Source organism: Argopecten irradians, chromosome 11, assembly GCF_041381155.1.
Source record: "Argopecten irradians isolate NY chromosome 11, Ai_NY, whole genome shotgun sequence".
NCBI lineage: Eukaryota > Metazoa > Mollusca > Bivalvia > Pectinida > Pectinidae > Argopecten > Argopecten irradians.
Window position 1 is genome coordinate 37,161,779 of NC_091144.1, and position 11,992 is coordinate 37,173,770.

At 33.7% G+C, this 11,992-nt stretch overlaps 1 protein-coding gene across 2 annotated transcripts in view; it reads left to right on the forward strand.

Annotated features, from left to right (window-relative positions):
* LOC138335460 (neurogenic locus notch homolog protein 1-like) overlaps nt 1–5,218 on the forward strand; it is a 32,372-nt gene extending 27,154 nt beyond the window's left edge. For both annotated transcript variants that reach the window (XM_069284562.1, XM_069284563.1), the window contains 2 exons: nt 3,169–3,246; nt 4,051–5,218. In XM_069284562.1, coding sequence (XP_069140663.1) covers nt 3,169–3,246; nt 4,051–4,111 — 139 coding nt within the window. In that variant the 3' untranslated portion in view covers nt 4,112–5,218. The remainder of the gene's footprint in view (nt 1–3,168; nt 3,247–4,050) is intronic.
* The last annotated feature ends 6,774 nt before the right edge of the window (nt 5,219–11,992 follow it).

Sequence of the window (11,992 nt, forward strand, 5' to 3'; positions counted from 1 at the left end):
AATAGCAGTAATGACTCTACAGAAAACCGTGAATTTATAAACCCAGACGCTTTGATGATTGCGTACTATGTATTCCCGACTAGAGGATAGGAAAGATATTACTTCAACTAATTAATGGAGATATCAATTTATGTACCATAGATTGACCACATATCAAACAAGTAAGAATTGTATGATGACATTTGTTTGTCTAGACTTCGGTACTGTGTCAGGACATCGGATCTATCACGGACCTTAAGGGATATTGTTTGTGCTATAAGATTAACTGTTTTATCGCTCACAAGGTACTTTATAACGTGACAGTTTCGCTGCGTAGGAGTTATTTCCGTGATTTTATAGATTAAAGGCGCTACTTTAAAAGATTCAATTAATTGATTTGAAAGTGTGTTACGGAATCCAAGGGTCATTAGTTTACCATTGATACTTAAATTTGCATTATCACTTCCTAAGCAATACAGAAATATATCGCCAGCTTCTGTAGTGCAAGTCTCTTCTTCTTTGGCGGCCGCATGAAAGATTTACTTAAATACTGTGCAACGCAGCAAAGTAGCCTAACAAACTAACGTTGCTTACTTTTACTTTTACATTCACACAGGGTATCACGCAATTATGTTGTGCTATAATTTTGTCTAAGGCTATCGTGACGTTTTAGTGTTCGTTTCGGAAATATAATGTGTTGCCTTTTAAGGATAATTTTATAATATATGTCACAGTGACTTACTCTGAAGGTTGACATACAGTATAACGGCTAAATTTCGCCAAGTTCCTTTTTTTTCGTTATTTTTGCGTTTCTTACAACATACGCGAAAATTGTAAAACAAGTGAAATATTTTAAAAGTCACTGACATACACTGACTTCATAGACTTTGAACTATATACGAGTCGGAGTATCGCGAAATAAAAACACCGCGAATATGAATCGTAAAGGAAACAGCGAAGTATATGTTTCACAAATTTATAGAGCGATGCAGTACATCTTCACGTCTATGAAACTTTGACTGGAGAATTAGAGACTATGGCATGACAGAGATTACCGAATAAACAAATAGATTAGGAAATCTGAAAACCCTTAAACAAATTTTCACGTTTTTATGTTTGAAGATTTAACTGTAATTTAAAATTTAACCTGTTTTTCGTGGTGACCAATTTGTAATCCGTGAAATGCGAAAAAAAATGATTTACAAACATGATATTCGTCACCTTGGAATACGTTTGTTTGCGAATCCGTTAGCTTTGGCAAATGGAAAACAAAAGCTTGATATTTATTTAACCTATTTAAAGTTCCTTAACATAGATTTTAAATCTAAGTAATGACTACGGTCAATTCATTCCCTAGCTAAGGCACTCTTACAAGACACGATTCCTAAAATGCCCTTCGATTTTGCCCAAATGGCAGTATATAATTGCAGTTCCTGTATTTATGTGTCATTATAACATGTTGAAACTATAATTACAGCCAAGCCGCTCCTTAGCAACGTGCTCAAATCACAATTTGCGAAAATGTTAAAAGAAGGTCAAGGTTAAATGCCTTTGGTGTGGACCACACTCAGTATTCCTAAATATACTTTCGTATATATTATGTCAGTTAATTGATACGAGCTGTTTCCCAAACGGTCATTAGGGCGAACTCCGATCGTTAACTGTCATTTGGAATGGTCACATGATGGCCCTACGTCATTCTGTTAGTGTCTTAAACGTCACTCTGTCTATATATGGTAATAAGATATGACATACTTTGTATAACAAACAGGAAGTATAAGCCAGATAATGACCCTTTGTAGGAAACAAATGACTCTGACTAAATGGTATTTCAATAAACAACGATGTAGGTATAAGAGATACAGTGATGTAGTTGAGTAATATATGGACATGACTTTTCAGTACAATGCGTTACCATGGTGTCCATCAATACAATAAAAATTAGTACTTGTTTGAATTTTCAATAAAAATTAGTACTTGTTTGAATTTTCAGACCGAGGGATGCTTTTTCACACCTTCAAGATCGAGATAAATTATGCCCCCCACCCCACCCCGTCCAAACACACACACATAAAAGTAAAGGATGAAATAGAAGTCTGAAAAGAAGCATTATCACCGCGAAATAAGCATATGACTGTCAACTTAACATCAATATGAATGATGTGAGCGACAATGCACGCCACGGCGACGCTGCATGAATTTACGACCTCACATAATTGGCTGGCTGTAACTTCCGGCTAAAATTGTTTGCGCGACCAAACTGTCATGTCTAAGATGATGAAAGTCTGTGAATGGTGGGGAAAATATTTCCAATCAGAATGTTATAAAACCGTATTCAATCATTGCCAAATGTGTGAATGTTTTTATGAAGAATAGGATATAACTGATAGTAAGTACGGTAGAAAAATTTGATATTCTATCCACGGAATCACTTCTGACAAAATGTTGTCCAAATCAGCTTCATATTCTTAAAAAATGACCCTAAGACTTGTGTGAAAGCTATATATCAAATATATTATTGGAACTTTTATATTCCGTGTTGGTAATGATATACCTAGGTTGGTTCCCTTCCCTTAGTTCTCCACTCTCCGCCAGGCTGCGCTCCGCTCACTAGGGACCGGTAACGGGTAATCGTGATGATTTTCTGATTTTTCAGTCTACGTATTCGGTTTCTATTGCATCACTTTTTTAGACGTGGAAAATCCTTTCACGCAGGAATAAACAAATAAATACTGTATTTGGATGATAAAATAAACAAATATAAATTAGGTTTAAAGTTTTTAAATTATTCCATGCTAACAGACCTTAGTGTGCTTTTAGGAATGACGTTATGACGTCATTTTTCTTACTGAAAGTAACCGTCTCCATGATGACATATCATCCGCAGAAATGATGCGCACTTTTTAGTAGGAATTTCTTCTCAAGATGGTTACTCGCTACCGGTCCATAGTGAAGCGTACGCAAGGGAGATAACTGTGGCGGGAGCCAGTTTAATGATATACCATTTTCGTGAAAAAATCGTGATGTGAATTTAAGCCAGGAAAACAAATGTTGCGATCAGGCTTAAAGGTTAAAGAAAACTTTGTTGATGTTTGCTTATTATATATTACTGCAAAATCGCAAAAATACTATCCTTGCGAAAATCATCACTATCATAAGACTGTTTGATGTACATGTATATTCTTACAGGGCAACACATACTGCTGTCGTACTCAGATACGCGGAACTGCAGGGATTAGATTCCTCGTCGACGTCTTCATCACAAACGTAAGCAATATTTTCTACGCTAGTTTACAGTAAACCGACTTGGCGCTTCATGGTTCAACATGGTGAATTAAACCGATAATGTTATGATGCAATAATTGAATTAATTGCCTGACATTCTTTAAACCATTTTTCTAGCGGTTGCTATATTTAAGTGCTTTTCACGTTGTCTTTGAAACGCTAAGTCATATCCAATTTTGCGAAAGGTTATTTGCTGTATTACACCACCAAATCGCGCTATTTTATAATCTTAAAGGTTGTATTTTACAGGTTTTCGCATTTTTGCGAAAATTTGAATACGCTAAAATAAAATTTTAAAGTATTATGTCGAAAGCTATAAGGTTGTCTACTTTAGTATCCTGACGTGTCTTTGATTGAGGGGGTAATTTTCTTTTTTTCTAATGCAATTCTGATAGGAGACTTCATTTGAAACTTTTTTGAACGCATTGGCTGAATCGACTTTGCAAAATACAGTATTTATATTATGTGTTAGGTTAATATTGCTTAAAATAATAACACTGAATATAGAAGTATTATTACTGTAACTTATCTTCTGTTGTATATTTTCAATAGTTAAAGTCAGTAAAACTTAATTCTTAAAATGTTTTCGACAATAACTAACATTAAGGAAAGGAATGTTTTCCATGATATGAAAATGTCAACTTAACAAGTTCAATGTTACCTAGATATTACAACAGGGCAGGACTACACAATTTGGTTAGCTTAAAAACACTTAATTCGAACGTTAATTTGATGCAAAGTTCTCTTTGGCGCGTATATATATATATATAATTTTGTTTCTTACAGTCATTATGGCAACGGTTCCCAGGCGATCGAAGGGGCTGCTGTGGGCAACAGTGAAGCATGAAAAATTACAGAGTCTTCATCAGTACCTTCCTAGTTACATTTCCAATAGCGTTTCCGGTTACATCGAGTCTCACTTGACGTCACTACATATACATGACGTCACAATTGTTGCGGTAAAAACCACGATTGCTGATCGCCTGGATTTATACTGACATTAAAATGTCATTATTTATGTATATTTATATCTCAAGCAACTCAACAGTTAAAGATGTCCTACCACCGACAGATCATACGCGATTCTCATCATTTGAATAATAATTGGTGTTTACTCTTGTAAATGTACATGTATGGTTTATCAAAACCAAAAAAAAGGTAATATAAAATCATTTATTTTGCTTTTAGTGAATGTTCAATTCTTGTTTTTTTTGAGACACAATTCATTATTTTTGATATATTTATCTTGAAGTTAAATAAGAAGCACAAACTTTTAAATGGTGGTAATGTTGTAATGTAAGTAACTTAAGTATTTGAAGAAATATAATAATTCATCTGCTCCAGTTTTAATAGAGAAAAAATGCCATCCGGTGTAGCATATTAAAAAAGTAAATATAAGTATTCGTTTTTATATATGTTGACATGCACTGGATATTTCAACATATACTACGCACCAATGCCTGAACAAAATACCATCCATATTTACAAAGCTAAACTATCTGTGGTACGTGTATCTAGGCCCGTTACTTAATTGTAAAATTTCACCTTGGAACAGGGCATGGTGATGATGAGGATGATGGCATTAAAAGAAAAATGTCATCATACCAATCTAATGATAGAAAGCCATAAGTAATAGGAAATTTTAATAACAACCATTATGTAAAATTAGATAGCTATAGCAAAATATTTTAATGTCTAGGTGCATATATAACCTTATCATAAATTCACATTCCATTACCGTTAAATGTCACAATTATTATTTGATATGATGGTGAAAATTGTATGACATTTTCGGTGATTTTGTATTGTGCAAATTTTAAATAAATTTATATATATATATCAATAATTCTGTCTCGTCCATGCATCATTGTCATGAAATACACATGGAATACAGAATCCCGCAAATCAAAAATTACATCACAATAATATTCTTTAGGTTTTAAGATACCAAAACGACGAGAGTAAAGTACGATTTGACGTCATCAAAACACGACAAACTATGACATCACTCTCACGAGATTGTAAAAGTAATAAAAGATAAATGATACAGCACTCATGTCTTTTTAGTATCTCAACATCGACAAATGATTAACAGATTACGAGATAAAAAAGGTCGTTATTAAGTACTTGTTACCTGAAAAAATACAATGTCATTTCTCGGAAAACGTAGAGGAGCAAGTCTCTCTATATAACAACAATATGCTTTTAGCGAGCCTAATCTGTATTCGTGAGCTTAATGACCTTGAAGAAATTTGCATTCATGCGGATGCGGCCGCGTACAACCATTACGAATGATTGGCATTAGGAAGTCTTCATGATTTTTTATGGAAAATTGCAAACACCTTTACATGCCGCAATGACTTCAATCTATTATGTTTTCACTATATAACACATAGCAGATAACTAACTATAATGTCACGCAAGTATACTACCCAAATGGCCTACCGAATGTGGTTGGTCAAAAAGTGCCTCAAGATAGACCAGAATAAATTGCTTAAGTATGGCTTAAACTATCGGCATATGGTTTTTATCGTAAATGACTCAGCAGAATTTTTTTATACAAAAACCATCGCCATTCACAATGGAGACATTGCAAGGTATATGGATAAGGTAATTAGTGAACATTTTCATTTTACCATGATTATACACAATATCAAATTCAGGAGGTTTCGTTCGGAAATCAATCCAGTGGAAAAACAATATATTCTCACATATCAAACATGTTTCCCTATTTTGCTTGATTTTTAATAACATCTTATTCTATTACGAGGATATCAAGTCAACATTAGATTTCAAGGAAGCATAATTATGTACTGAAAATTAAATAGATCAATCGATGGAAAACCCTGACGTTAAGATACGATTACTTTTCAAATGAACATAAGACTTTCTTATCGATAGAAAAGACTATTCTTCCGCCTTCATGAATTTTTTTCAATAGAGAAAAAATGCTTTAAAGGGAAATACATTTCTGTAACCATCCACAATGAAGTCAATAATTGTTCGTTATAGATGATATTGCAATAACAGTAAAACGTATGTCCTTCACTATTAATGCTGTAACTGAACCAAAAGACACATTATTTTGTTTGCAACTGTTCATCCAACACCGAATCGAACCAGTTTTTAACACTATATAACAATCATATAGTAATTTATATAGCTGAGTCGAAAAACATAACATTTTAAGCATATAAAAAGTCTTCTATATTACTTAGCTTGTCATAGAATTGGACATAAATAACAGGGGACTTCGATACAAACAAAACTATCAACTTTTTAAAAATGAAAATGAATCATATTTTTTTTCAAAATTCTTACTGTATACAACCTACATAGACCAGAATTGTCCAATTATTTAATATAGAAGCGAAATCAGGGTTCAAACCTGGGACCTCCAAACACTAGCCGGGTGATCTAGTTATCAAACCACCTGGTTACCAATGCTCGACCAAGTCAACTCCACTTTGAATTATGTACCACAATGAAATGTTCCCGAACTCTTAAAGTTTAGTATATGTCTTTTTTCCTTTGGGTAAGTCTATCTCAACATATTTTACAGCAACGGCAAATGGTGTATTATCTGGAGTTTCCATTGACACGTAAAGAGCACGAAAAATGATAAAACAATTCTGTTTTCATCTTGTTTCTTCACAAAAGTTATATTAGTTATTGTAGTACAATCATCACACAAGGTTCCCCAACACATATTCATATCAATAAAATAAAATCATAATTAAAGCATTGAAATGAAGATGAAATGGAGGTTGGGGTACATCAATTTCTACCAGTGTTATACAGAAAACACAACCGGTGTACGGGGAAATAAAGACCTAGGATATTTTTCCCATTATCACAGTCTAATTTTTATCGTGTTTGGATGTATCAGCTTGAATGCCAACAATATTTGGCCTGCGGACCCATCAATCAGTAACATTAAAAAGTAGTGCAGCTATCTCATTATTAGAGCTGTAATGATAGATTGCCATAGGTGGAAGGACAAAAATAATTTCTTTGACTTGACTATTATTACCTTGATTCCTCGACTGATGCCAGTGCTAATTAGCAGCATTTACGTAATGCGTCCCCCTGCAATCAATAGCGTGTACCGTTACAAGTTATATTTAGATGGAGTGATGTTTGACGGTGTAAGACAGTAGCAAATTGATGGATTAGGGAAATAGTGATGGATTAGGGAAATAGTTTTTTTTTTCATTTTGCATCAAAAAATTGTATCCGATAAAAATAATTTTATAATATCAGAGCTATTTAAAATGTCGACAACAACAATGCAGGATGCACATTTTTTTATATTAATATGAATTTATACGATCATGTAGTTGCATGCGGCAGTACAGTTTATATTTAGATGGAGTGATTTGATAGTGTATGACTGAAGCAAATTGAGAAAATTGATGCAAGTCTTGTCTGTTTAGGGGAATTATGTTTCGATTATGAAAAAAAATTATATCCGATAAAAAGGATTTTATTTAAATCTCTTGGCTACTTAAAGTCGTGATTGCTTAAGAGAACAATTTTTCCATTATGCATCGAAAAATGTATGCGATAAAATAATGTCTACTAAAATTGTCGACAACAAGGTAGCAGGATGTATTTTTTATATGAATCCGTTTTCATTAGCTCAACCTTTATGTAACGAATGAAAAAGCTAATCTGATTGATATCAGATCGTTATTTTAATTTTTGATAGCATACCAATGAAAAAGAACCTCGACCACGGCGCGATAGTTATAAACAAAATTGTTCGTTACCCTCTCATAATCAACATATGTTTACATAACATGTAATTTTACTTGGTCCCATAAACAAATGTTCTTATTTTTTATATACGGTAACTAAAGAACAGCTGCCTGATAAGAACAGCTGCCTGATAAGACCACATCCTTAAGGTTCCAAAATACCAACTTGACCATCATTTAACCAGTGTTAAAAGCCTTGGTTATATGGACCATTTTCTTTTGTCCATTGAGCGGTTCTTATAGAAAAAATTGACAGAAGTTTGTAATGCCACTTTAAATCTAATATAGATAATAAAGTTCGATATAGCGAGAAATTCGATTCATCGAAGTTTGACTGTACTAATATTTTTTTGGTTTTGTTACATTATATATCATTTTCATTGATGTATTTTCGAAGATTTCACTCTTCGTTATTCGATACATCTTAACCTATATAATTGTGCATCAGCTGAAAGATAAACTGGCTCAAGATAAAGGGTTTTTTTCTAATTTCGAACTTGTGGTGCTATTTAAGCATCAAACTACCTTACTATGACATTCATGATCTATATATATGCCATTAGAAGAAGGTTTAATACTTCTATTTACATTTCAACTCATTTTTGGGTCTCTGCATTAACATTGTTTAATCCAGACCAAGAAATCCGTTTATCAACGACGATTAAATTCACAAGATGGAACAGCCATTTTGACGGTGATCGGTTGACGTCACCACATCAATATTAGTGACGTCATAATGGTCACGTTTCAGGTGTCAGTTATCATATACTTCACTTTGCCTTGGTTAATCCATGTAGTCTGAGTGACAAGTAAATGTAAACATTGTTGCAGAAACAAGTCACACATACAGGTGATTGTAACATGCAGATATCTATTCAGCTCATTAAACATCCATACGTGAAGAAATAAGACCTATTACTAATAGCAACAACACTTCTTTCATTTTTATCAAATAATAAAGCAGGCGAATCACATTAATTGCCGCTTACTTTTTCCTTTCAGAACCATTTATCGTTATGATATATGGTTTATGTTATATTCCCCATTTTCATTACACGTACGTATTTAGAATAATTTCATTTTGCACTTCAACAGTTCATAATGCTGTATAAACATTTAAGTATAATGCGTTTAATCTTAATAGAACATTGGCCATACAATAACATTGTTTAGTTTTAATTCCAATTATTCTCAATCTGACCGTAATAATACAGGCACTGGCGTAAGCTACTCACACCTAAAATTCAATTACAAGATAGTTATAACACTACAGACTGCAGACCGAATGCAATAAACACTATCGACTATAACAACCAGCATTGAGACCTTCTTGGGTGTCAGGCTTAAGTCTCTGCACCCATTGGAGATTAACGTAAAGGTAACTCAAACTGTACCGTGTAATACATCACGCAAAATATGCCTCAGTTGAATATAGGTCAGGGACACGCATTAGGCAATAAGGTCAAGTTCAGTTATGGCGGTTAAAGGGACAATTTAGGTTCTGATTTCATTGAAGTTTACACATATATTGGAAACAAACAAATTCTAATGAAAGTTATAGTATCTGGTATTACTGTGATATACCAGAAAAAAACCCAATCTGGTGAAGTATGTGTGAAATGTTCAAACTCGCTCGCTGTCCGCTAATACTATTATTATTTTTAAAAATCCGAAATCGCATAATGAAATCGTTGCAATTTTGTAAATCTGTCATCGGATTAATTTCTTTGTCAATTTTGGATACATATAATAAGGCATTCGTGTAGATATAATAAAACCATCCCTACCTAGTGGTCGTGACAATCAAACCACATTCGAGAGTTGGACATTTTTGTATTCCCCTGACGGTTGTAATTTTGTTACGTAGTACATGATTCCTTTTAACTCATACTCAAACGAAAAAGATGAGATAATAACCTTAAATAAGCATTTAATCGCCACATGATCATGGTTCTGTCGACTGAACGTCAATATTGATGACGTCATCGATATTGTCCGCGATGGTTACACCGCATAGCAACAATCCAACGCTGCAACTTAATCTACAACGACTTTTTATATTACAGTCGTCCCTACCAGTTCGTGATCCTTTGACAGTTGGCCCTGAGAAAGGTTGTTAACACAGGCCAATATCTTCTGAATTGATTTTGATTTGTAAATTAAGGTAAAGAAAGGTCAAAAGGGATCATGGTATGGTGTCAATTATAATGGACAACGAAATCACAATTACATAAGGGGTTATTCATGGACGCAAAATTAGCGCCTTGCCATGAGTTGGACATTTATGTATTCCTCAGAGGGCGGTAATTTCTTTGTCACGCTCACATAGGTCGGGAATGATTCTTTTTCTCTCATATACAGAATAGCCGTAAATGAAGCATAACAGCCGTAAATGAAGCATTTTTTCAAACGACATGAACATAGTTCCGTTAACTGCACATCAATACTGATGACAGTTTATCACGGTTACACCACATGAAGTCAGGACGTCACGTTACTGTTTTACCGGAGCTTCAGGGTCAAAACGTTTATACCATACCATAGGGATTAACAGAGAATTTCTCACGGCAAATTCGGTGCCAAATTATTAAATGATTGAAGAATATAGTATACCTCATTGGAAGTGCGACAGTATGACGTTCAAGGAAATGATCTGATACTGTCAAAGAAGTGTATTTTTTTCAATATACGAGCTGGTCTTCAAGGATGTTGTCTCCCAGATATTTTATCGTTCTGCAATGAATTCTTTTCTCGTTATATTAATTTTTTTCTAAATTATATAAGATGTCATTTTAAAGGCGTTTAAGAAGTAACCTTACATTCCGTATGGCCTGCTGACATTCTGGTGGAAGGTTTGCGATTTTCCTACGCTGTTAGTAAAATGGAATTGTTGATTTGACCATGATTTATTACAATGTAATCGGCTTATTCTGATAGCTTTATTTCGGATGGATATTGATATACCTAACTTAAAAGCATCGTTATAAGAAATTTTATATCATATAGCTTGCATATACATGTAGTTAAAGCAACTCGTAGTGAATTGGGAACAAAAAAAAAAAAAAAAAACATTACCAAATATTCAGCCTTTTTAAAATTCAAGCTTAGCTATGGGTTCTATTTGTATTTTGGAAAGATTTTTATAGAAAATGATCAATATTAACTTAATTAACATAAGAGCAACTACTCGTTGCGTTACTCCTAATATTAGAATATAAAAATCTTGTTCATGGAGATGTGTTTTACACACCTTTACTAGATTAATGTAGAAGTATAGAGTAACATGTTCCAGTACACAGGTTGTTTTCCTCGTCGTAATATGTGTTTTTTTTTTTTTGTTTTTCTTTTCTTTTTTTTTTCCAAATAAACGTTTATATCTACTAAGCATAACAACAAAATACACTTTAAATTCTGTCCCCTGACAGGAGGAGACTTATTCGTCGTTCGCACTTTTAATCACACACATACCTTCAATTACACCTTACGTTCATAAATGGTATTGTGTAACCTTAAATATAAGGGAGGAAATATTATACTATTTCTAACCGGAAGTTTATTATTGCAATGCACACATGGGCCGTTTTCGATTATACGGTTTGACTGGTTGGACCTAGGTGTTCGTTTATGAATTAAAGACGGACCTGGTGATTTTATGGTTTTCAGACGAGCTTGACAAAGCCCTCACAAGCATGTATTAAAAACTGCAGTCCGTCAGGTTTTATAGACTTTATAAACGGTCGGTTCGAATAAACGAAAACGGCAATGGCCGATAGGCTAGTACGTGGGGTTCGTAATAGTTAACTCACATTGTACACAGATTTGATTCTGTATGATTAACCTAATTTGTCGTCGGGTCAACTAACGCACGGTTATTCAGACGACAGCGGGAAACATCTTCTAAAAATTAATATTTAATTCCTTTTAATTAAATTGTTCAGAATGTAATGATCAGTGTAGAATGAACAGTA